The 27142-nt window shown below is 39.2% G+C and overlaps 3 protein-coding genes and 1 non-coding gene across 8 annotated transcripts in view; 3 read left to right on the top strand and 1 right to left on the bottom strand.

Moving 5' to 3' along the window:
* LOC134213244 (chaoptin) overlaps positions 1–27142 on the top strand; it is an 87221-nt gene that overhangs the window by 5877 nt on the left and 54202 nt on the right. The window lies entirely within an intron of this gene.
* Positions 14302–15334, top strand: LOC134210229 (uncharacterized). The gene is made up of 3 exons (XM_062686273.1): positions 14302–14464; positions 14524–14792; positions 14880–15334. Exons 1-3 carry the CDS (start codon positions 14439–14441, stop codon positions 15332–15334), a joined length of 750 nt encoding a protein of 249 aa, XP_062542257.1. The 5' UTR covers positions 14302–14438.
* LOC134210228 (uncharacterized) lies at positions 15996–17806 on the bottom strand. Its single transcript, XM_062686272.1, has 2 exons — positions 17211–17806; positions 15996–17140 (listed from the first exon to the last, which is right to left on the bottom strand). The coding sequence occupies exons 1-2, from the start codon at positions 17503–17505 to the stop codon at positions 15996–15998; spliced, it is 1440 nt and encodes a 479-aa protein (XP_062542256.1). The 5' UTR covers positions 17506–17806.
* On the top strand, positions 18371–18445 carry Trnaa-agc (transfer RNA alanine (anticodon AGC)). The gene has a single exon. It is a non-coding gene; the product is annotated as a tRNA-Ala (tRNA).

Genomic DNA, 27142 nt, shown 5'->3' with positions numbered 1-27142 from the left:
TTGCAGCCCTACGATCAGCCTGCCTCAAGGCTAGACGTAGGACGCAACGAGCCCGCACCGAGGAGGAAAGAGCGGTCCGCCGGGAAGTGTTTCAAGCTGCGAGACTGGCCCTTAACAAGGCCATCAAGAGCAGCAAGAGAGCGTGCTTCGACAACCTGTGCGAGGGTGCCAATGCGAATCCGTGGGGTGACGCCTATAGGATCGTGATGGCCAAGACCAAAGGGGGCTCTTCACCCCCCGAACGGTCACCGGACCGGTTGGCGAGGATTATCGAAGTACTCTTCCCGTCCTGAGCCACAAGTCCCTGGCCTCCTCCTGCGCTGCAAGGCGCTGGGAGTGGGGCCGAAATGGTGGCTCCGTTGACGAACGAAGAGTTACTCGCAGTTGCTAACACCCTTGCGATGAACAAAGCTCCAGGCCCCGATGGAGTTCCAAACAGTGCACTTAAGGCAGCGATCATAGCGAACCCGAACATGTTCAGGCTAGCTATGCAGAGATGCCTGGATGAGTGTTGTTTCCCTGAGAGATGGAAAAGGCAGAAGTTGGTACTGCTGCCGAAGGCCGGGAAGCCTCCGGGTGACCCATCGGCGTACAGACCAATTTGCCTGATCGACACGACGGGTAAACTGCTCGAGAGGATCATCCTCAACAGGCTCACCCTGTATGCAGAGGGTACGGATGGCCTGTCGAGTAACCAGTTTGGTTTTCGGAAGGGTAAGTCCACGGTGGACGCTATCAATTCAGTCCTCAAGACTGCAGAGGTAGCGATCCAACGGAAAAGGCGAGGAATTCGATACTGTGCGTTGGTGACACTGGACGTGAAGAACGCATTCAACAGCGCAAGCTGGGATGCCATCGCGCTCTCGTTACACCGGCTTAGCCTGCCGGTGGGACTGTACCGGATCTTGGAATGCTACTTCCAGAACCGTGTGCTGCTATACGAGACCGATGCCGGTCAGAAAAGTGTTCCTATTACCGCAGGAGTCCCGCAAGGGTCAATCCTGGGCCCGGTACTGTTTTTTTTTTTTTTTTTTTACAAGGGAGAATGCATTTACACTATAAACAGTACACGTGCATTGTAGTTGCCAAACTACCACACGGAAGTGTACTGGAGTGTCGGACTCGACCATACCGGTAATACCGACTAAACTCCCTTGGGCTCCACCATCGTTTCCCCAGGAACTACCTCGCAGTACTACTTCTGGGGGACGGCAGTACTAAGCGTACTCACTCATTATCGCTCACACAGGCACTCGTCCCACGCGAGACTGACTTGGGTGCTCGCACCCCATTCACTCCATTTGAGTCTTACTTGGATGCTCTCCCGGACGCTCCGCTGCCATGCCTCGAGGTGTCAATAGCGGTAACTGCCTGGGCCTACAGATATTGCGCTACGACACTCTGCCTCAGCACGAGCAGATCAATCACACCACTGCCGAAGCAGACCATACGCTACCCTGCCGAAGCAGGGACACTCCCCATGCACCACATGTGCACAACTGTAGGTGTGTGGGTACAACCCACTGCTACCCTGCCGCCGAAGCAGCTTCTCCAAAGACCATTCGCTCCATGTGACCCTTTTCGGGTGCTCACTCTAACACTCCACTGCAATGCCTCGAGGTGTCGATGGGATACCTCGACTCCTGCCTCAGCATGTGCAGTCCATACTCAGACTTCTGCTGCGCTTTGAGGTGACAATAGCGGCGGAGACACGCTATGACACTCCTGCCTCAGCACAACCAGATCACTCACTCCCTGCCGAAGCAGCTCACGCGCTACCCTACCGAAGTAGGTACACTCCACAACTTATTCTAACACTCCACTGCCATGCCTCGAGGTGTCGATAGCGGTATGTGGGGACTAATCAACGATACTACGCTACGACACTCTTACCTTAGCATGTGCAGTCCATACTCAGACTTCTGCTGCGCTTCGAGGTGGCCATAGCGGCGGCGACTCGCTATGACACTCCTGCCTCAGCACAAACAGATCACTCACTCCTGCCAAAGCAGCTCACGCACTACCCTACCGAAGTAGGGACACTCCACATGCCAGTTGGCACTCCTCCCTGGGCTTGTGCTTTTGAAGCGGCACACAGTCGCTTTGATAGAGTCCGCTTACGGGCACGTGTGGGGTTTTGGGAGGGATTTGAGCAGATCCCACTGCGAAGTCCCCCCACGCCCTAGGCCGCTCTCCCTGACTCGCAGACAGCTGGGGAGGGTCGTCAAGCCCTTGGACATCATGCTGTTCCTGCTGTCCCTGCTGCCCCCACTATGGAACCTGATGGGCCCGGTACTATGGAACCTGATGTATGACGGGGTTCTGAAGCTAAAGTTCCCTCCTGGTGTGAAGATCGTCGGCTTTGCTGACGATGTAACCCTAGAGGTCTACGGGGAGTCAATCCCCGAAGTAGAGCTAACCGCAGAACACGCGATCAGCACTGTGGCGGACTGGATGAGTGCGAGAGGCCTTGAGCTCGCTCAACATAAGACGGAGGTGGTTATCGTCAGCAACCGTAAGTCGGCACAACATGCAGTTGTACACGTGGGAGACGTCGCGATCACTTCAAAGCGGAGTCTGAAGATTCTTGGGGTCATCATAGACGACAAGCTTACCTTCGGTAGCCATGTCGAATATGCGTGCAAGAAGGCTTCGACTGCTGTGGCGGCATTATCGAGGATGATGTCCAACAGCTCCAAGGTGTGCGCCAGTAGACGTAGGCTACTGGCAGGCGTTGCCGCATCTATTCTTAGGTACGGCGGCCCGTCCTGGGCAAAAGCACTGGGGGTAACCAGTCACCTGCAGAAACTGGAGAGCACCTACCACTTGATGTGTCTCAGGGTGATATCGGCCTACCGCACGGTATCGCGCGACGCATCCTGCGTGATAGCGAGTATGATGCCAGTCGGGCTGGTCATCCGGGAGGACGAGGAGTGTTTTGACGTACGTGGCACCAGAGGAGCCCGCGAGCGTACCAGGGTGACTTCGGTTGCCAGATGGCAGCGCGAGTGGGATAACTCCTCGAAAGGTAGGTGGACCCACCGGCTGATTCCTAACATATCAAGCTGGGTGGGGAGACCCCATGGGGAGGTTCACTTCCATCTGACACAATTCCTGTCAGGCCATGGCTGTTTCCGACAGTACCACCACAGGTTTGGGCACGCGGAGGTCTCCGTCTGCCCTGACTGCCCAGGTGTTGACGAAACTGCAGAGCGCATACTGTTCGTATGTCCTCGTTTCGACGTCGAAAGAAGAGCAATGCTAGACGTTTGCGGCCGGGACACAACTCCGGATAATCTTATCCAAAGGATGTGTCAAGCGGTGGAGAAGTGGAACGCAGTCTCGACTGCAACCACTCAGATTGCCTGCAGCTTGCAGAGAATCTGGCGCGCCGAGCAACAATCGACAAGCATGACTAACTTGTGATTGGTAAGTTAGAGCGAAAGTGCCGAACGCGAAGAAGTGTGTGGATGGTCTGCCCATGCAGAGGTAATGGCGCAGCGGGTGGCAACCGAGATCGTCATCTCGAAGCATGGCAGAAGGGTGAATGAATAGGTGTATGTATGGACTGCACACGCCGCGCTGGGAGTAGCGCAGGAATGTTGGTTCCTACGACTACTGATACCCCGCGGCGTGGCAGAGGAGTGTGGGTGAGCATCCAAGTTAGTCTCACATGGTACGAAAGGAATGAGTTGAGTCGTGTTGAGCTAGTGAAGCGAGTGGAAATGTCCCGAGCGGAATATTAAGACGCTTCTACCACGATATATGAAGTGTTCTAAGCCGACGGCGCGGCACTGGTTTTTCGGGTTTTTAGTTCAAACACTCAATTACGGTTAGAATAAAACTTTATTATTTATGTATCACTTGTTTGTACATTTATAAACTTTTGCCTTTCTCGTACAACAAAGTTGTACCAGAAAGGCTTTCATTTCACTCCCAAAACGTACTTTTTATAGAGCGCTTGTAGACCCATAGTATTATATACCATTCGATTCAGCTCGACAAACTGAGCAAATGTCTGTCTGTCCGTGTGTGTGTCCGTGTGTGTGTGTGCACATTGAAACATTAGCCAATTTTTCTAGTACTAAACCTGAATGGATTTTGCTACAACAAGTTGCATTCGATGGGGAATGTTTTCTTCTTGTTCACTATTGAGTTTCATAATGATGGCACTTCTCAAAAATAGTAAATATTCAAAGAGTTATGAGACATCATTATTTCGTAACAAATAAGCTATCGATTTTCTAGGTTATGTTCTCCCAAGACACAATTTATTCGAAACCGGCACACTGACAGCATAGAATACACAGCTTACACGGAAGAAAAAACTTCACAAAGAAACATAGAAACCCATTAATGAGTTAAAAAGTACCTATTTTAAGATTTCATGTATACACTGAAAATTCTCGTTTATTTTTTCAAAATGACCTAAGAAACATATTTTCATGAATGAATTTTAATATTGCGATCAACAGACCAATATGATAGCTTTTGATTGCAGTACACAAATTAATTCATGAAAAAGGTGACATATGTTCTTTTTAAAAGTTAAGCGTCATTTCTGCCATTTCTTTCCCCTATGGGCCGATGTGAGCAGTGAGAAGTGAAAAGTGAGACGTGAGAAGTGCGAAGTGAGGAGTGAAAAGTAAGAAGTAAGAAATAAAAAATGAGAAATGAAAAATCACCAGATGATCCGAAATGAAAACAAAAATGTTTTTCCAAATTTAATCTAGACTATCCTTTGAAAAGAGCTGAAATTTTTTTGCTAATATTTTCAAATGGATATAATAGAAAAACGAAGCATCCACAAAAAAAGTGTTGTATGGGTGACCATCGCAAAATCAGTCAAAATGTCTAGTGAAAATATCGGAAACAATGCAAATTGAGCCCTACACTGAAAAAAATCAGTTTAAAAATTTTAAAGTCGATTTGCGAAAAACGACCTTTTTATTTAAATGAAATTTTGTCTCAAGATAGGTGATTATGTTCCCCACTTTTAAGGAAAAAAAGTTTTCTAACAAAAACTTTTTCTTGTCGGAATTATTTTCAGTGTATTTTCATCTGAAATTAAACCAATGAAAGCCATCGTTATAGAACCCCAAGCAAATCTATTTTTATGATACATTGTCTAATTTAGTCACTAAATATAGTTTGTTTTTAAATTAAGAGTAATATTAAGAAGGGTTTATATCTTCAAAAAAATATTATATTCAATTATTAGCTTCTTTAGTTGCGACTAGCCACCCTATAACCAGAGACCGGCGGAGTGAAAAACTGTCGAAATGGCAACGTATGAAAATGCATGAAATCATGACAATGATACTGGCAGCACTTGAACTTTTGCTTGCTTCTTATGGAAGCAAAAGTAAACAAGTCGAAATGGAACCACTTTTGACGGTTCGATTGGAACCAAGATGGCGTCTTCGCCGATCTCTTATTCTAGTATTTCTAGTTGCGACCAGTTACGACCAAAACATTGTACTCTGCCTGACTGTACATGAATACTTAATATGAGTATATTATGTACAGTATACCCCCGCTGATCCGACAAATGTATGGCCGGACTACCGGGGTTGCTCTCGTTAATCCGACTGGCAAATCCATACAAATGAATCAAAACAAAATCACAGCACAAATTTGAAAACTAACAGCATAATGTGTTTAAATGGGTGTTGATACTTTTTAATCCGGAAAATTCCGAATTAGCGAGATCCGGGCTAACGAGTCGTCGGATTAGCGAGGTCCGGATAAGCGGGGGTACACTGTATACATATGTTAAATCCACCCCTTAAAGACACTGAAAAATCAATTCCGTCAAGAAAAAGTTTTTGTAAGAATTTTTTCCTTCAAAGTGCCCAGCTTGCGATGTATGGACGGTTGGTAGGGATCTTAATCACCTATCTTGAGACAAAATTTCGTCCAAATCGAAAAGGGCGTTTTTTGCAAATCGACTTTTAATTTTTTAAATCGATTTTTTAGTGTAAGGTTCAATTTTGAGTTTTTCAAAAGTTTTATTAGAAAGTTTGACTGATTTTGCGATAGTCACCCATACAAAACTTTTTGTAGGAAGGGTCGTTTTCGATTATATCCATTTGAAAAATCGGTAAAACAAGTTTGACCCTTTTCAAAAGATAGTCTGAATCAAATTTGAAAAAACTAAGTATGCACTTTTCTTTTAACTGCACTTCTTAAATATTGACCAATAAATTTACAAAAAGTCAACTTAAACAATCAGAACACTTGCAAGTTCCCAAAAAGTTCTATTTTGGCTTTACGCATTTTATTACATTTCCCGCATAACTTTTCAAAAGTACCTAAGTAAATTTTTATCATAAATTCTCGCTTAACTTTTCAAAAGGACGTAAGTAACATTTTTTTTCATGAATTAATTTGAATACTGCAATCAATAGCTTTCATGTTGTTCTGTTGATTGCAGTACTCAAATTAATTCATGAAAAAAATGTTACTTAGGTCCTTTTGATAAATTATCTGAGATCTATAGTACAACAGAAAGTCCATTGCTGATAAACGTTCATTTCGAACAATACACCGCAGATTGCTGGTTAATTTTTTTTGACATATACTCTGTCTCGCTCAAACCAACAGCGAATAATCTAGCGACTACTTTAACGAACTATTTAAGGAACAGCTACTTTAACCGACCGTGTCCATTTAGCAAGTACGGTGTTGAACATAATCTGGAGATTAAAATAACACTTTAATAAAGTTTAAAAAAAAACTTAGCAAGTAGCCGCACAATATTGAGTAAAACAAATTAAGGGTGTAGCATTTCTGCATGCGGTGAATGAATTTCGCACCGTGTATATAACTGACAGCATGAATGTTTGTGTTGCTTCTTTCGTGCTTTATTGATGATGCTAACCTCTCATGCAAAGTTTTCCAAAGCTTCAAATGTTGAACACGAAAACTAATGGACGACCACACACGCGCTAGAGACCCGAAGCCGATGACTTCATCCGCTCGCATCAACACAGCTGTAAAAGTTTCATCGTTGGAAATAAAAATCGCATACCTACGTACATGCTTTCTCGTGCGCTCGTTACGTTTGCTGCCATTTTGTTTCATGCTTTGGAAGGAAAGAAGAGGCGTGCAGTTAGCCACTGCTTTTTGGTTTGGGTGGTTTGGTTGGTTTGGGTGGAATGATGATGTAGTTTGGGCATATGGGTGATTTCATACACCTCCTTATTTCCATATTATGCGGCTTTTTCATTTATATTTATGTGAATTGTTGGTTTCATTTTCACAAATGTACTTGTACAATTATTACACAAAGGGATGCAAAATCAATGTATGACATACAACTAGTATTATTGAACTTTAATATTACATTGGTGAAAAAACACTACGTGGGAATCAGGAAAGTTGGAAACATATCGAATTTTTATCCATATGTATTTTTCAAAACGCGCCGTTGCGCTAATCATTGTATTTACTATCGCTAATCATTGTACTATCGCACGATCGCATATTTGTAACATATGCATTTTTTCCTTTCTCGTACAACAAAGTTGTACCGAAAGGCTATATGATTGCTTGAGCTTGAGCTTGAGCTTGATTGACTGCTCGTAGTTGCTACTCCATTATGACCAGATCAGCTGTTCTTGCGCAGGGAACCATCAGGTGTTTGCTTGGGACTAGCACACATCTTCAATGTACAAGTATTGGTGATCTCATTTGTTAGGTCATACTGGCGCCTGCCACGTCAGAATGCAAGTCAATGTAGGGAATGGGGAGGAAATGATGATGCAATCACTCGCCCACTACAAGCCGAATATACCTCTGCACTTGCCACGAGTTCATGCGGAATTTGTTAGAATTTTTGGGTAAGGTTCGAGAGGCAGAGGTCCGTCTTGGTTAACGAGCTGCCAATGTGATAGATAGGAGAAAGCAACTGATGGGAATTTCTAATTGGATGTAGGAAACGAGCTCTATAAGTTCATTTCCAATTCTAGCAGATGACTGTTAGAATAGTCAAGTTGAAGGTATAGGAATAGTAATGGAAACGGTTTGGAATAGTAATGGAAACGATTGTTAGAACATGAGAAATATAGAGAAAGATACAAAGTAGGAAAATGGAACGGACCTGGGATTGAACCCACGTCCTCCTGCGTATGAGGCAGAAGCAGTAGCCATATGACTACCAAGCCCGCTTGAAAGGCTATATGATTGCTAAAAAAAAAAAAAAACTTGATAGAAGGCCCGGAGACCCATAGTGTTATATACCGATCGACTCAGCTCGACAAACTGAGGTGACGTCTGTTTTTTTGTGTATGTGTACAAATTTTGTAGGCACACTTTTTAGAACTTAGAATTATCCGATTTACTCGCAACAAGTTGCATTCGACGGGGAATTGTTTGCTATTGGAAATGGGCCCGATCATTGCTTTTCGGAATTATTGAAAAATCATTGTTTTTCCCCAAAGGTCCCCCTTGAAAATTCAAAGAACAATTTTTTTTGAATGGTGGCAAGGCAAAAATATTAAAAATGATCGAAAAAATGTGATCTATTCCCCCAAAGAGCTTTTTTGACCTTTCTAATGTGATTTTTTCAATATATTTTATAATGCACGAGAAAGGCATCATCACTGCTAGGTGGATTAATCTGGGTTTTTTACATTTATAAACTTTCATTACACTCATTACAATTAACACCTTCGTATAATTATAAACTCGAATATTTTCGTTTTTCAAACTTTTGCACTATTTCCCGTATGACAATGTCTTTCCCAGAGATACTAACACTTTTTATTTATCGATACTTATTCTGAGACTCTAACACCGATTCTCGATTTTACCGCGACGGACATTTAACTGTTCAATTATGTTTTTCCACAAAGTTAATTAATTTAAACTTAGATCTCGATTCGTGCACTAGTCACGAGTGTCGAGGTGTCTAAGGGACAACCCTGATTCAATTGGAGTATTCGGTAGGCCGGCTAGGGAAACCTAGAAAGCGCCGAATTCCAATAAAGGTGCTGCTGAATATTTGGGACTGACCCCGATTCAATTGGAGTGTTCGGTAGGCCGGCTAGGGAAACCTAGAAAGCGCCGAATTCCAATAAAGGTGCTGCTGAATATTTGGGACTGACCCTGACTCAATTGGAGTATTCGGTAGGCCGGCTAGGGAAACCTAGAAAGCGCCGAATTCCAATAAAGGTGCTGCTGAATATTTGGGACTGGCCCCGAGCTTGGAAAAGCGCACGGTATATATAGTCAATCCGAGTTCTGAATTTCATAATGATTTCATGAATTGCATCAGACTGGACTTTGGACCCCACGAAAGATCCAAGAATCCTTAAATAACGTAATCATTTTCTTCATCCCATATTTATCTGTTCAGACTATGTGGTTTTAATTTCAACTTCGTAAATATCCTCAATTTTTTTTTTTTAGCATCCATTGATTACTCAACTTTACATTCTTTATGGATGCTCCCTAAAGTTCTTTTTCACGAAATGCTTAATCAACTTATTTGAAAAATCCATAAATTCCGAAACATCTTCCTTTTTATTTCAAATTTTTCAACAGTTATTTAATTTCTTGTCATAGATTACCCAATTCAGCCTTAATATTGGACTTCCATACTTTACGAAACTTTGCCCCTTTTTGGATGTTCTCTTTGAAATTCTCTTGGAAAAATTCTGTTCTCTTTTCACTCTCTAAAACTTATTTCGAGCACACATTCAAGTGGCTACTTCAATTTACTAATGTATTAATTCATATAATTTTTTGTATAAAATGAGTATCTCTAAGTCCTGCCCTTTCTTTACACTTAAACTTGAACATTGCTGTCTCACAGAGTAATGTTCAACAAGTCCCAAATGTTTAATAATGCATGATACTACTAAACCAACGGAGTTGTGAAAACATTCACTTAAAATCTGTATTCGAACCCAGCATGGGTTCTTTTGTAAAACAGCGTACCATACCGCCGATCAATTAACAGCTACCGCTTGTATTACTCTTTGATTTTAAGTATGCTCTTAAAAATCAATCAATCAATATTTTCTCTTTCTTTCAACTGGGCTTTGAATTAAATTCCCTTTCCCTAAAGAATCATTACCCCTTCGGGTCGGCTCTTCCTTTTCCCGAACCACTAAGACCCCAATATCAATATTTCTTTTCAAGTTTATATTGGTAAGAACAAAATCATGTTCTCTCTGTTTTTCATACTGGTCAACAAACCCCTTTAAACCAATACACCTGTATACGTGTATGTAGATTCAATGAAGACTCTTATTGTCTCTATCATTTTGGCTAAGTTATTATTCCGCGCTCCTCACCCAAACAAATTCTTTCCTTAGTGTCCTATACATATGCGCCAATGCATCATCATCAATGACGATCGCGGCTATGTACCGCTATATCGTGCACTGTCCAATATGTGAGCACGTTTGAACATGTCAATCCACCGCGCTCCAGTTAAGTAAATCTGACTAAGCTGTTTTCGACGGTTTCGCCAAACCGTGATAAGGGTATGCGATATTTCACATAGCTTTTAAATTGATGAAAAGTAAATTAACCCAACAATTCCTACATGCAACATTTTTAAATTATGTTGATTGCTTAAATTACTTTGCGTTGAGTAATTGAATATATTCGGCCTTGTTTTTACAATATCTCACTGCCATCGGTATTTAAAATTGTTTTAGGAAGGTGTCGGCACATAAGGCTGTGCATATCCTTCCATCCCATCGAGTTGAGCATATATAGTAGATTATGCTCAATTGTTTGCGCCGGAAAATCCGAGTAAATATATCGACCATTTCAATTTAACGGTCAAAAGTAACATGAATTATACTGTCAATAGTGATTTTATGTCACATTGACCCTTAATAACGTACTTGTCGTTCCATTACGTTAAGAAAGGTAATGAACGTTTCCCTGCGTACAATAATTGCCACTAATAAAATTGAAATATGATGCTCCGTATGTGAATCGCAGGGCGTTGGTCCCTAACCAGTGGCAATGTTTCTGCCTTCTTGTATGTATATTATTTCGTATGCCCGATCGTTTATTTTAATTTGTTTTGGATCAGCTGATCGCATGAAAATAGCTTTCTTCTATGTTTGGCTTAAAGATTCCTACGATATATCCCGTGATCCGATATGAGGAGTGATGAAGGATCTCAAGGCCGTTCATCTCCTCCCACACAAACGAGGTGAAGGTTCATTAAGAAAATGATCCTTCGCTTGTTAGGGTAGGCCAAAAACATATATATTTTTCTATTATATAATCATTCAATGGTCCGTTGTTTATCAATCATTAACTATTATCTGTCATATCTGAATTTTACTTTCGGTGGAGTTTAGTGTTAGAATCTCTTGATGTTATTCGTTCTGTATGTGTTTTATAAATTCTGTTAATAATAATTTCTTACAAAGTTTACTTTTGGATCTTTGATATGGTTCAGCTAACATTTTTTTTGTTATTCTTCAACACTTCTCTTGACCAAGATTTAAATACATTGATACGTTTCTGAGTTAATATATATAATTATTCCACAGCAATTTTCATGTTCCCTATTATTCTTCTAATTTATCATAACAATCATTTTTTTCTTGTAATCTTTTAATGCTATATAATTGTATGCGTTTGGCAATTTTTTCAAATATTTTGCCCTAATTCGTACTCTTTGTATTATTTCAAAATTATTTTTCACCCGTATCTTAGTGTTATATCAACTTATTTTATTATTATTGTTTTCTGTTTGTTTTCTGACCATACTGCATCTATTACGTGTTCTTCTAATCTATCAAATCACCCTGTTATATCCCTTTTTTTTCTTTCGTCGTGTGACCATTTTATTTCCTCCAATCTTTTAAGTATTCTCATATTTGCACATAAACTTTCTCGAGAGTTTCTTACCTGATGATGCCTTCTCGAATCGCCTCGCCTTTACTTGGTGTTGCTCTTGCGTCCTCGTAATCATTAGTGTTGTTGATAACTTGGTTGTTTGTAGATCTCGAGTGCAGGGTGTGTTCCTAGTCTGCTGTTTGATTCTTCCGTATCGTCTTGTGCTTTCTGATGCCTTACTTGTTTCGCCTCTTAAGCTGGTCCTCTCGGGTGGGGTCCTTTGTACGGCCGTCTAGATTGGTAATCTTCGATGAAATTGTTTTGGCCAAGCCATGATGATATTTTGGTAAATGATGTCTATTGTTTGTTCTGCGCAAATATTGCTGTTGTGCCGGCCACTTGTATTAATCTGACGTGATATCTCCAGCGGAGTAGAAGTAGCTCTGCTCTAGTTGTATTTCAATGATTTTCTGCATGTAACATTGTAATAGTTTGACGTTATTACAGTGCAATCAAAGGTAATTGCCTATTTCCGGGGATTAAACCACCCGACTTGGACGTTAATTTACAATGTTATGAAAACTCATATGTGAATATGTACGTTATGTGGAAGATATTGATTTGAAAAATGTATTGGAGGTAACCACTTTCCCTTCGATGGGACTCGAACCCATGACCCTACAGTACGCTAGACTGGTGCTTTAACCAACTAAGCTACGAAGGACCTCCGTCGGCCTTCGCAACCTAGCGGCTACTGAACGAGCTCGAGATTCCCAAATTGGACGCATAGTCAAATCACTCGCAATCCATTTCTCAAGTCAATACTTCCACATGTGTATTGTACACGTCCACATTAGAGGAGCGTGAGTATTTAGAATGTCTGGCGGCTATACACATTCTTCATCAGCAACGGTACTGATCAAGTGAGGTTGTGTAAGCTATTTGCCAGTCGGTCGTCAAGCTCAGACCCGACCGCATTGCGTAGGCAAGAGCACGCAACTCAAGTTCAGTTCAATCAAAGGTAATTGCCTATTTCCGGGAATTAAACCACCCGACTTGGACGTTAATTTACAATGTTATGAAAACTCATATGTGAATATGTACGTTATGTGGAAGATATTGATTTGGAAAATGTATCGGAGGTAACCACTTTCCCTTCGATGGGACTCGAACCCATGACCCTACAGTACGCTAGACTGGTGCTTTAACCAACTAAGCTACGAAGGACCTCCGTCGGCCTTCGCAACCTAGCGGCTACTGAACGAGCTCGAGATTCCCAAATTGGACGCATAGTCAAATCACTCGCAATCCATTTCTCAAGTCAATACTTCCACATGTGTATTGTACACGTCCACATTAGAGGAGCGTGAGTATTTAGAATGTCTGGCGGCTATACACATTCTTCATCAGCAACGGTACTGATCAAGTGAGGTTGTGTAAGCTATTTGCCAGTCGGTCGTCAAGCTCAGACCCGACCGCATTGCGTAGGCAAGAGCACGCAACTCAAGTTCAGTTCAATCAAAGGTAATTGCCTATTTCCGGGGATTAAACCACCCGACTTGGACGTTAATTTACAATGTTATGAAAACTCATATGTGAATATGTACGTTATGTGGAAGATATTGATTTGAAAAATGTATTGGAGGTAACCACTTTCCCTTCGATGGGACTCGAACCCATGACCCTACAGTACGCTAGACTGGTGCTTTAACCAACTAAGCTACGAAGGACCTCCGTCGGCCTTCGCAACCTAGCGGCTACTGAACGAGCTCGAGATTCCCAAATTGGACGCATAGTCAAATCACTCGCAATCCATTTCTCAAGTCAATACTTCCACATGTGTATTGTACACGTCCACATTAGAGGAGCGTGAGTATTTAGAATGTCTGGCGGCTATTCGCGACTACGAAGCAAATTTTGACAGCTTGTGTGCGTGAACGGAAAAGTAAACAAACGTAAGAAAAAAAAACAGTTTTTGATTCAATCAATTTTGTTATTTTACGAGTTTTTAATCAACAATGGTAAGTAGTGAGTGCAAGAATATTTCATAAATTATCAAAATATTGCATCATATCAACCATAGAAATAGTGTGAAATAGATTTTTCGTCACAACAAAATGTACCACTTTTTTTTACCTCAAATGTAACCGTTTTTGTGACGATAAATTATTAATGAAAAATTAATTGAAAATAATCTATTGAAGCATAGAACATCTCCCTTACATCAGTTGTATATGGTGTGAAAGTTGTTTGGTGAAAAATTGTTATGAATCGAGAAGAAACTGTATCGTTTCAATTAATTGATTGTAGGAAAAACTCGACTCGACAAACCTCGACTGCGGAACATATGAGGTACCCATGCAGCTAACTTACATCTTCGATTTTGCTGCTGGCGGAAGTCGCCTAGTCCGTGAGGGGGAAAGAGTGTATAACGCTGGCCATTTATTGATTGTTGAGTGGAACAAATATACGAGGATGGAGTAAGCATTTTTGCAACATGTTTGCAGTCATCTTCACCTAGCTCTGCACCACACGTGATCAAGATCCGGACAAATGAATCGCAAGTGCAATGGACTTTTTCTTGTACTTGTAAAGCCGGGAAAGGAAAGTGCAAACATCAAATGGCCGTACTATACCATTTGTTGAAGTGAGTATTCATCCAATTTGTATTTTATGTATATAATAATTCGATTTTTCGTCAAAAAGGGATGCAACAGTTCCTCTGCTTACAGTAACCGATTTACAACAAAAATGGGGCAAAATTGCCGCTCAAACCGCATCGGACATGTATAGAGCTAAGCGGCTGAAAGATCTGTGTTTCAGTGAAAGATCGGGCTCAGCAATGCAGGATAGTTTAAACGTATCTGAAGTTGAAGAACCATTTGAAAACCACAAACCGATCAAAAACACCAAGTATCAGCAATACATGGTGTCGGAAACAGAACAATCGCAAATTCTGCAACAATTTGTAAAAAGTAAGTGCTAAGTGTAAAATTAAGCACTTATTGAAATATAGAGTAGTATCAACTATAAACGGTATGTTATTTTCACGTTTGTTACAGGTTTTCCGAACAGTGCACTGGGATATGAACTCTGTGGCAGACCTTCAGTTCAAGACGATATCAACCCAGAAACGGAAACAAACATTGATTTACAATGTATTGAAGTTTCAACACGCAAGTTGTCTTTAAATTCGTCATGCTCAATCATATCGTTCGAAGATTTTTCTATGCAAACTCTGAAACTATTCGTTCAAGAGCTATTTCGGCCTGAATTTGATCTTACCTATAAATATTTTGTTGGTCCTTTGGAAACAAACCTTTCAACTTATTATGAAATGAAAATATGCGTTTCCGCGAAAGAATCCACCGACATTTGCTTAAGGACGGTTTCACAAAACTCGGATGAATGGCTTGAGGAACGCAGTTTGCGCATAACGGCTTCAAACGCATACTCACTCTTCACTTACTATGCGACCGAAAGGAGAAGTCTAAAGATTGGAAACGCAAAGTTGTGAGGATGATAATGCCAGAAAACCTTAAGACAGCAGCCATTGAACATGGACGACGCTGCGAGCAAATGGCGATCGAATCCTACATAGCTCAAACCGGATACTCTGTAGAGCGATGTGGATTTGTTATTCCACCACAAATACCATGGATTGGATGTTCTCCTGATGGTGTGATAATTAGCGAACGAAAAATCATCGAAGTGAAATGTCCATTGGCAGGGAAAACATCTAGTACCGACGATTTCTTGGGGGATTTACCGTATCTGACCAAATCATCTAAGCAACTCCGAAGAAGACACCAGTATTTTGCACAAATACAAATAAATATGTTTGTGCTTCAGTGTACCAAAGCCGATTTCATCATATATTCAGAGTTTGAGGATAAATGTTTTATATCAACGATTGATTTGGAAGAAGAGTACGTGTACGAACTTTTGAACGCTCTCAAAGAAGTTTATTTCAACATTTACTTGAAATACCTGTATACACTTAAAAACTGAGGACATTTTGGAAATAAATCTATCTTGTTATTCTGTAATTTAAAATATATATTTATTTATAATTAAGGACCCTTGTTTTCAACTTCTGTGATAATCTCGAGAATATGATCTGTGATTTTGAATTGAAGTACTTTCGAAATTCATTTTTTTTAATTTTTCGCTTTTGCTTAAAATTTATTATTGGCAATAATTGGACTGGACATATTCACAATGGCACAAGCGATGATCATAAGATCGTCGAGAATCGGCAAAAATCGAATATCAATTTTATTGTTGAAGAACGAAAAAATTCGAATTCGTTGAATAGCTCTTTCGACGTGGACTCGAGCTGCAGCAATAGATACATTTTGTGCTGCTTCCACTTTGCTCAGCTGTGTCTGGGGTGCTCTCAGGAATGGAGGACGTACCAATTTCACATTTCGTCGTTTACATTCTTCATCTATCATGAATCCTTTGTCGGTCATCACTGCTTCGCCTGGAGCTAAGCGATCCAACACTTCTTCTTCTATGACGATCTGCTTATCAGAGGATTTTCCTCCATATCCAGAACTTACGTACGAAATACTTCCACCGGGCGTAACACCAATCAAATATTTAGCTGTTTCACGTGACTTGTAATGAGAGTAAGTATTTATGCGACAATGCAAGCATTTGGGCTTCGTGATTGGCAGTTCGGTGCAATCAAGAACTACAACCACATCTTCGAATTTTGGCTTGAAGTAATGAGGAATGTTTTTTGCAATTTGTTCTGTAGTAGGCCAGTATATCAAAGCCTTCAAGGCTGCGGACAAAATTGGAACCGTACGGTGAAAGCAAGCAGATACGGTTTGTACATGGATACGAAACAGCACCGATATACACCGAAAAGATAAATTAGTTTTAAGCTTAACAAATACAATGAGAATTTCTTCTTCAATTGTCAATGTAGAATTCTTTTTTCTTTTAAAGTCCTTCAATGTACTTATAACAGTGCCGATGAAATGCAACATGGACTTCGATTGCAATCCTGTCCAAGCAACCAGTTCATCTTCATCCTCATCAAAAGAGATGGCACATGACCGTTTCATTTGACGTTTCTCGATGTCGGTTGTATCAACCTGAATCCCGGCATCCATAAAAGTGGGCACGGAATACTGGAACGTCTCAATATTTTCGAAATCCTTCTTGTGACAATCCTTTTGGAGCGATCGATTTTCAGCCCTCTCGGCGCGACGCTTTATGCTTGCTTCCTTGGAAGCTGATACGTGGGGTAAACTCGAATCTGGAACAGCAGATGGTTTCAGTATCAGGCGGTCGGTTTGTCGATTAACGGCTATAATAAAGAAGGATGAAAATGAATATATTTCATGTTATATTAGGCTGATTATAAACATTATACTTACTTGGCGAAATAAAGTTTTTAATGCTGAAATGAAGACTGCAAACACGAGTCGTCTTAGTCGGTTCATACTTCAAACTGAGGTTCTTCGTCCAAACGCGATATCGCTTTTCATCACTCATCGGGGGAAAAGCATGAAAAGATATTCCCGGCTTGTATCGCTGCTTGCAACCCGGAACACAGCAAATTGTCCGGTTACGAAAAACTGGTGCTGTTTCTTGAGTGTGCTTCGCTTTCCCGGCATCTACACTGTTAACCTCCAAATTTCCAGGAAAAACACTCGCCTTTTCGGTGCTCATTTTGGCCTCTGTAATAGGTACAAACGAAAAAATGATTATGGTATTTATTCTTTCAGTCCAATTCTATCACTAGAGTTATTAAACATAACGTATCATCGATAATAGAATAAAAAATGCTTTATCTAAAGTAGACAGTTTTTTGTGGTACTGAAACATACCCAAATTGGAAAGGTTTTTCTATGCACAAATCGAATAAATAGAACAAGTTTCTACTTACCGGCAGTAAATTTACTATTCAGATAATCGATATCACCTCAAAAATCCACTAGATCGAGTTGAATTTACTGAAAATAAACCAAATTCAAACGCTACGAAAATAACTTTGTTTGTTTACTTTTTCGTCACGCACATTCCAAACTAAAGTAGGTGGCGACACCGTACCTTCGTAGTCGCGAATACACATTCTTCATCAGCAACGGTACTGATCAAGTGAGGTTGTGTAAGCTATTTGCCAGTCGGTCGTCAAGCTCAGACCCGACCGCATTGCGTAGGCAAGAGCACGCAACTCAAGTTCAGTTCAATCAAAGGTAATTGCCTATTTCCGGGGATTAAACCACCCGACTTGGACGTTAATTTACAATGTTATGAAAACTCATATGTGAATATGTACGTTATGTGGAAGATATTGATTTGGAAAATGTATTGGAGGTAACCACTTTCCCTCACTTGATCAGTACCGTTGCTGATGAAGAATGTGTATAGCCGCCAGACATTCTAAATACTCACGCTCCTCTAATGTGGACGTGTACAATACACATGTGGAAGTATTGACTTGAGAAATGGATTGCGAGTGATTTGACTATGCGTCCAATTTGGGAATCTCGAGCTCGTTCAGTAGCCGCTAGGTTGCGAAGGCCGACGGAGGTCCTTCGTAGCTTAGTTGGTTAAAGCACCAGTCTAGCGTACTGTAGGGTCATGGGTTCGAGTCCCATCGAAGGAAAGTGGTTACCTCAATACATTTTTCAAATCAATATCTTCCACATAACGTACATATTCACATATGAGTTTTCATAACATTGTAAATTAACGTCCAAGTCGGGTGGTTTAATCCCCGGAAATAGGCAATTACCTTTGATTGAACTGAACTTGAGTTGCGTGCTCTTGCCTACGCAATGCGGTCGGGTCTGAGCTTGACGACCGACTGGCAAATAGCTTACACAACCTCACTTGATCAGTACCGTTGCTGATGAAGAATGTGTATAGCCGCCAGACATTCTAAATACTCACGCTCCTCTAATGTGGACGTGTACAATACACATGTGGAAGTATTGACTTGAGAAATGGATTGCGAGTGATTTGACTATGCGTCCAATTTGGGAATCTCGAGCTCGTTCAGTAGCCGCTAGGTTGCGAAGGCCGACGGAGGTCCTTCGTAGCTTAGTTGGTTAAAGCACCAGTCTAGCGTACTGTAGGGTCATGGGTTCGAGTCCCATCGAAGGGAAAGTGGTTACCTCAATACATTTTCAAATCAATATCTTCCACATAACGTACATATTCACATATGAGTTTTCATAACATTGTAAATTAACGTCCAAGTCGGGTGGTTTAATTCCCGGAAATAGGCAATTACCTTTGATTGAACTGAACTTGAGTTGCGTGCTCTTGCCTACGCAATGCGGTCGGGTCTGAGCTTGACGACCGACTGGCAAATAGCTTACACAACCTCACTTGATCAGTACCGTTGCTGATGAAGAATGTGTATAGCCGCCAGACATTCTAAATACTCACGCTCCTCTAATGTGGACGTGTACAATACACATGTGGAAGTATTGACTTGAGAAATGGATTGCGAGTGATTTGACTATGCGTCCAATTTGGGAATCTCGAGCTCGTTCAGTAGCCGCTAGGTTGCGAAGGCCGACGGAGGTCCTTCGTAGCTTAGTTGGTTAAAGCACCAGTCTAGCGTACTGTAGGGTCATGGGTTCGAGTCCCATCGAAGGGAAAGTGGTTACCTCAATACATTTTTCAAATCAATATCTTCCACATAACGTACATATTCACATATGAGTTTTCATAACATTGTAAGTTATTACAGTGCCTTTTTCAATAGTTTTAAGCTGCTTCCGTTCAGATAAGTTGCTAGTTAGCAAGTCGTGATGAATTGACGTGCGTCACACTGCTTAAATGTATGGATTCTTAGATGTTGTACCGTTATCATGATGTTCGCATTGTTTGTGTTTGATTCGAAGTGTATTTGCTTTTTGAATTTTGCTGTGTATTGGCTTCAGCTTGTGGAAATTTTGATTACTTGATAAGTTGCCTTTGTGTTAGACCCGCCTCCGCTGTAGTTTTAGGACCTCTGCTTTGAATTGACTTTTTGGGGCCGTCTGGTTAAATTGATGAACACTGTTGAATTGTTGATTGTTCTAAAATTTCGTCTTAACGTTGTTTTTATCTTTGTGAGGCGACTTGTATCTCTTCGTTCCGTCATTATTGTGTTACTTTAACTCTTCCAAAATCATCTCCAGGGGTTGAATTTAAATCTCTTCTTGCACTTTCGATTGTATATGTTGATCCTGAATATGTCCTTGCTTTCAGCTTTGTATAATGTCTTGTCATTCACTTTTCTCCAATCGCCTTGTTGAATCCGCCTTTTTGTTTTCGTATGATGCACATCCGTCTTTGTCTGTTGTTTGTCACTTTAATTCGTATTGTTGATTTCGTATGATGTATTTAACACTTTCACTTCCTGGTTGAGTTCGCCTTCATTGATAACCTCCGAATATTTCATCTTCCGTCTCCTGATCCCCCACACTCTCGATCTTCAACCCACCGTATGACCCGTCGTTCCGGTGATACCAATTAACTATGGTATGTATATCGTGAGCCGTTGATGTCTTCCTTCTCTGCCGATGTCGTCTGTTCGTCTTCAATAGATGCTATCTCGGCCGTCTCTCGAGTAAGTTGTGCATATTTAAATTTTCTCAAATTATTGTGAATAGTTCACTATCCTATAATTTTTATTAGACTTTGCAAATATAAGGACCTGCTCCTACAGTCTTTGTTACTTTTCACTTAGGGGAAAGACGGCTTTGGCAGGTTTTGTTCTATTATTGGCAGGGGGGTTTTTGTCGACCGAATTTAATGAAATTTGGCCACAATATTCTTTGATTTGCAAAGAATGTTTAGGCCAAATTTGAGCCTAATCAGTCATATATATACTTTATATATATACTTTAGTTATTCGATTCGGTATTAATTCCTTGCTACCTTTTTACATGCTTAAGTGATTATATTTATCACATTTTATTATGAACCTTACTTACTATTATTATCATTTTTTTCGATTATTTTGTTTTCCCAGTATTATTCCCATTAAATTTATCTTTGTGTTGTAGCAATGAATGTCTTCTGCAGGTTTTTGGGGACGTATAAATTCAATAAAAATTTCTTCCTGCAAAATACTTGTTGCTACGTCTATCGTGTTATACTTACTTCTTTAGTATTTAGGGCGGTTTTGGTTGTGAAATTGCTACAACCTCCCCCCCCTCATCGATCATGGCTCTAGGCGTGCTTCTGAAATGATACTCAATCCTTGCGATTAATTCATAGTATTTACAAACATTTTAAAATAAAAAACAAATGAAAATTTATTAGTTGTACTATAAACATATGTATATTAGTATGCAAAATTATAAGTTCCTAACTCATTTTGTTATGATTTAGTAAATTATCCTATGGTTATTTTTATTTATTTGATTATTGCATAATAAAGCAATAATTACCAATTACCTTTAATTGAATTAATGTTTCCATTTTTTCGTATTAGATGTCTGAAATACTTTCCATTTTCAAAGTCCATGATATTTTTAGAGTAATCAAAGATAATAATTCCGTTCTGTTTCATGCTAAGGCTTTGATGGGTGTCCATTCAAGGTTTTGTGCAACTGTAACATTACTTCGTCATATTTGTGAAAACTGCTTAATACATTTCCTTTTCCCATATTCAGTATATATTTGCTGATGAATATTGTTTCGTCTTCTGTTTGTTTTCCGTAATTTTCCTCTACTTATTATCCATAGTGTTCGAAATAATTTGAGTGTCGGTACCTTCGTTTATTGTTGCTATTTGAGTGAGCTCATTTTCTTCTTTTATTTGGCTAATTGTGTCTTTTCTGTTCAACGTTCCATCGATTGTTGTTGTATTCTTTGGGTTGTTCAACCCAGTTTCTATGTCATTAGTATATATCAATTTTTCTTTTTGTCTGTGACTTCTTTCTGTCTTGCATTTCCCCATTTTTAAATTTCGAACGGAGTATAATTCGTTGATCCGTTGTTTGTCGTATTATATTCAAACGAGAAGTAGTTTAAGTGTTGATCCCAATTGTAGATTACCACCTACAAATTGTCTAAGATACATTTTCAATTCTCTGTTAGATCTTTCTACTAAATTTGCCTGTGGGTGATAAGCACTAGTATTAATCTTTCTAATTTCCAAATTTTGCAAATGTGTTTGAAAAATTTACTCATAAAATTTGATCCTTGGTCTGTAACCAATTCTAAGGGTGTCCCGTACTTGCAAATTAAATTTTCTACAAACGTTCTTGCAACAGTTTCGGCTTCTTGGTTGCTCATAGGTGATACCACCAGAAAACGTGTCAGGTCATCTTGCATGACAAGCCCATATCTGTTCCCCCATTCCGATTCCGGTAGAACTACAATATCCATGTATAATTTTTCGAATGGTTCACAAGCAGTGGTAGTAATTTTCATTGGTATTTTGTGTGATTTACCAATTTTATTCTTTTGACAAGAGGCACACTGCCGAACATAGTTGTCAATATCTCGTCTCATGTTTTGCCACACGAAAATTAATCCAATTCTTTTTCGCATCCGGCGTGCCCCGACGTGTCCTCCTAAGGGAGCATCATGAAATTCTCTAAGTATTGTTTCAATCTCATTAGTATTAATTTGAATTCGTTCGGAATCTGCGTTATATAGGCTGAAAACTAAGCCATATTTGGTTGCTAGAAATTGTAATATTTCTAATATATCAAACTGTTTTATTTTTCGAAACGATGTGACATGAATTTTATTTGAAGCTTTAATCATAGTTCCATTATCGCTTAAACATTTATCTAATTTCTGGAAAAACCTTCTGCTGTTGATTGCTGAATTACTTTTCCCGTCAACAATTATTCAAATATGTTTTCCTGTGGAATCGATAGTATTCCGTTTTCGCTAAAGTCTTTTATTCCATGCGGTAAATTGGTGATTTGTGAAATTTCATTTGTATTTTGATCTACTGTTCAAAATAACGATATTAATATCGGCTGAGTCATCCTTTAGTGATTTTGAAATTACTAATTGTTCTATGTCAATTGAATTTTCTTTAGATGATTCCAAATATTCTTCGTATGCGTTGGTCATATTGGAATCTTCAACGTCACAATTTTGTCTATATCATATGATTGAGTCATATCATCATTAATTTGATTTTGATGCGTTACAATAGGCAAGTTTTTGTCGTTGTCTATGTTTGTATTAGGCGAATTATTATCTTTTATTGCATTTACTGGTTCAAACAAGTAGAGTTCCTGCTGTTTTTTAAGCTGCTGACGTGTAACAACAGCAATAATTTGTTCCTCTGATTCTGTGTTTTGAGAGATTGATTTTCGGCAGTTGGAAGCCGAGATAAAAATCTGCTACAATGTTCTCTTTTCCCTGTTTGTATCTAATGTCACATTCTAATCCTTGTAATTTCAATCTTAAGCGTGTGACAATTGGCGAAGTTTCTTTTAAATGCCATAATGAAATTAGCGGTCTATGATCCGTATAGACAATAAACCTCTGATGATATATGTAATGTCTGAAATGCTGAACTGCCCACACTATTGCGAGTAATTCTTTTTCGATTGTATGATACCTTTTTCTGCTCCTATAAGACTCCTACTAGCATAAGCTATGGGTTTATCAATTGATTTTCATTCGATAGTACCGCACCAATGCCATGTTCGCTCGCGTCGGTAGTAATAACAAACGTGTCTTTATAATTTGGTCTGGATAAGAGTGAGTCCGATGTTAAAAAGTTTCTCAGTTCCTCAAATGCTTTTTGGCAGTCATCCGACCAAACAAATTTAACATTTTTCCCCAATAATTCATTCAAGGGTTTCCGTTTCTCGGCTATTCAGGTATGAATTTGCCATAGAAGTTCACAGTTCCTAAAATGATCTTACTCCTTTCACTGTCTTGGGTACAGACATTTCTTTAATAACTTTAATATTATCATTTAATGGTCGTTTTCCATTTTTATCTACCATGTGTCCTAAGAATTTTAACTGAGTTTTCAGAATTTGACATTTCGTAGGCTCAATTTTCAAATTGTGCCTTCTAAGAGCTTCAAGTATTTTAATAAGATTTTCGTTATGTTCCTCTATTGTTTTTCCAAAAACAATGATGTCGTCTAAATAAACAATAGCTTTGACATCTTTAATCTCGTAAATTATTGTGTTCATTAATCTTTGAAATGTTGATGGACTGTTTCTTAGTCCCATTGGCATCCTTGTGAATTCAAAATGTCCTCTTGGTGTTGAGAAAGCAGTTTTGGCTGCATCTTTAGGGTGAATTGGAACCTGATAAAATCCTGACTTTAAGTCAATGGTTGAAAAATATGCACTATCCCCAAATTGTCCATTATTTCATCTATTAATGGAATTGGGTATACAAATGGTTTCGTGATCAAGTTTAACGCTCTAAAATCTACTACAATTCGATATTTCTTGTTCCTTCTTCATCAAAATCTTTCTTCGGAATGCATAACACAGGTGCATTCCATGGACTTTACTTGGCCTTATAATGCCTTGCTTGTACATTTCATCAATTTCTTCATTAATATGCTTCTTGGTAGATTCTGGAAATCTGTATTGTCGTTTATTAATTGGTACATTTGTTGTGGTTTCAATTTCATGCATTGCAGCATTCGTAATTGTAAGCTTATCTTCTTTCAAATAAAATACGTCGCTATATTTCGCCATAATTTCTTCTATCGCGTTGAAGTTAGGTTTCTTTAAATGCTTGAAGTCGATGCTTGTTTTCTACCAAGCTGTAGTCTTGGTTGGAGTCCAAATCCACAGGTTTCCATTGTATTTCTGAATTCTCTTCCCGATATTCGTTTTCTTCATATTCATCAATATCGTTGTCGCCCATATTATCATTCAATTTTTGTTCTGAAGATTCAATCATTGTAGTTTCGTCGTAATAATGTTCATCTGCATGATCCGATCCATATTCCGGACTCATGTTGTTGATAACTTGATTTGGTTTACATATCTCATCATTATTATGCTGCCAATCGTTTTCGGATTGGTTAAAATACGTGTTTTGATTGATCAATGTACTTGTTTGAATTTTGTTAATAGTATGCACGTACCTATTGTTGTTTCTACTTGATATCGAAACATCGAAATGGTTTGCACCCGCTTTCAAAGTAATTGTTCTGAAGTTTTCACTAATGTTTGATACATATTGTTTAAGGATCTCTATTCCAATGATACCTGGCATTATTAAATTGTCTACTAAGTGAAAAGTAGTTATAAATCTTATTCCATTGATAAGTAATTCTACGTCTGCTCTCCCAAGTGTTACTTTACTACCATTTTCTATACCCACTAGTGTAATTATCTCATCCGTATTAAAACTTTTAACGCCTACATAGCTTAATAAATCATATCTTAATAGGTTTACTGAAGAACCTGTATCTATTAAATATTTTACTTTATTCATGGGCTTGTCCACTGACGCCAACTCCATGAAATATTTATCATTATCATAAGTTAATTCCGTTGTAACTTGAGCTGCAATGTTTGAGTTTTGAATGTCTTGTGGCTTTTCTATATGACCACACGTTTTATCTGATTTTGCTACAAATACAAATCCCATGTCCTCGTTTAGTTTGGCTTATTTTCTGTCGTAAGTATAGCCTCCATTGTTGTCTTTATCTGCAGTGTACACTATGAATTCCTTATTGAATGTGTCTGCTATGTATCTTAAAATGTCTAAACTTAATGTGTCGAGTAAATCTTTAAAGGAGAATACTTGAATAATTTTCGCCAACTTGGCAAATTCTGGACCGTTATGGAATCCATCTATGAGTCCTTTGAAAATACTTTCGAGTTAAAATCTGTTTCCTTAGTACCATTCATTAATATACCCCAAGTTCTTTTATTAGGAAATGAAAAAATTCTTCCATTTAAATGTGGTTTTAGACCATACGGAAGGTCGATGAAATTCTTCAGTTCTTTATAAGCTGATAGACTGTTAATTATTAAAAATGTAGCATCTGTTTCATATTCCTCAAGTATTTTTGTCGTCAATCTTATTGATTTCTGTCTAAGCTGTGGCATTGCTTTTACAAACTCTTCGTAAGGATATGTTTTCCATGTATTATCTTTTGTGTCGACATTGAAGTTGATATTTTCTAGACCATCATTATGTGGGTTCCGAATTGATTCTTGTTGTTTGGAAAAAGTTCAAATCTACCTGATTCATCCATTATTGGTTCAATTATTTCTGAGAATGATCCAGTTGTTTCGGGTTTCGAAGATTCTGTTGTGATAGATTCGGAATCTATATCGCGTTTAAAGTCATAATTCTGTTTATTCTGTTGGATAACCGAATCGATGTTTTCTCGTACTTATCTCTTTCTTCATATTCTATTAAATCCTTGCTTACAAATCCGTAAACATTTAGAGAAGTGTTCTCTGATCTTTTTAGTTTAAAACGTGTTTCCTCGAAATTCATGTATGTTGATTCGATATGCTCCTTAGCAAATTTGTACCCAATTTTGGCTGGTACTCCTAATTTATCCACCACGTGGAATTTTGTCGGTATGATTAGTTCTCCTATTGTTAAATGAATCCATATTGTTCCAATGGATGGCACTTGTTTACCATTTACGCATATCCATGCATGTTTGAATCGGTCTATTTTTGTTGCTCCGACTTTGATTGCGGTGCTCTGATGAATGAAATTATAACAGATACTTGTATCCAAGTAGTATCTCTCATTGTATTGTGGATTTTCTGCGGTTGCCAGTTTCCAATAAAAACCGGTTGAAAAGCCTCCATACATAGGGCTTGTTGCAAAATAATTTTCCTGTTTCTTCTTCTTCGTATTGTGCATCAGTATCATATACTTGTGTATAAAAACAGTGGGATCCGTCTATCTTTTTCCTATCCAAACCCCATGGTTTAGTTTTTTGCTTCTGATTGTATTTAAAATTTCGGTTATTCCAGTTTCCTTCACGTAATGGTTCGAATCTTCTGTTTTCAGAGTTTGAATTTCCGTTCGTATTAAAGTAATTTCTATTTCCGTTGTTTTGATGCGGTGATTCATTCCTATAATTTTGATTCGAATTGTTTCTATTGTTTTGGCTATGATTGTTGTCATATTGGTTACCGTTATTTCTGTAAGAATTTTGTTCAAAGTTATTTCGTTCGTTGCGAGGGAATTGTAATGTCTGTCATTTCTTGAATAGTTAACATTTCGATTTCGATAACTAGTATTATTCGGATATCCGTAGTTCTGAGTTTGCTGGTAGTTATTAGATTGCCCATTGAAATGGTTTCTGTCATTATTTCTATTCCTTTGATCATTTCTGTCGTCATGGTCAATGTTTCTGTTGCTGTAAAAATTGTTT

Source organism: Armigeres subalbatus, chromosome 2 (genome assembly GCF_024139115.2).
Source record: "Armigeres subalbatus isolate Guangzhou_Male chromosome 2, GZ_Asu_2, whole genome shotgun sequence".
Taxonomy (NCBI): Eukaryota; Metazoa; Arthropoda; class Insecta; order Diptera; family Culicidae; genus Armigeres; species Armigeres subalbatus.
Note: the sequence above shows the minus strand (reverse complement) of the source record. Positions and strands in the feature narration are given on the sequence as shown.

Excerpts from the sequence above, each read along its gene's own strand:
- LOC134210229 (XM_062686273.1), top strand. The coding sequence starts at position 14,439 with ATGGCCGTACTATACCATTTGTTGAA. Across the intron at positions 14,465-14,523 it reads GTACTATACCATTTGTTGAA|GGATGCAACAGTTCCTCTGC; the intron begins GTGAGTATTCAT and ends TTCGTCAAAAAG. Across the intron at positions 14,793-14,879 it reads TCTGCAACAATTTGTAAAAA|GTTTTCCGAACAGTGCACTG; the intron begins GTAAGTGCTAAG and ends CGTTTGTTACAG.
- LOC134210228 (XM_062686272.1), bottom strand. The coding sequence starts at position 17,505 with ATGAGCACCGAAAAGGCGAGTGTTTTTCCTGGAAATTTGGAGGTTAAC. Across the intron at positions 17,141-17,210 it reads TAAAAACTTTATTTCGCCAA|CCGTTAATCGACAAACCGAC; the intron begins GTAAGTATAATG and ends TCTTTATTATAG.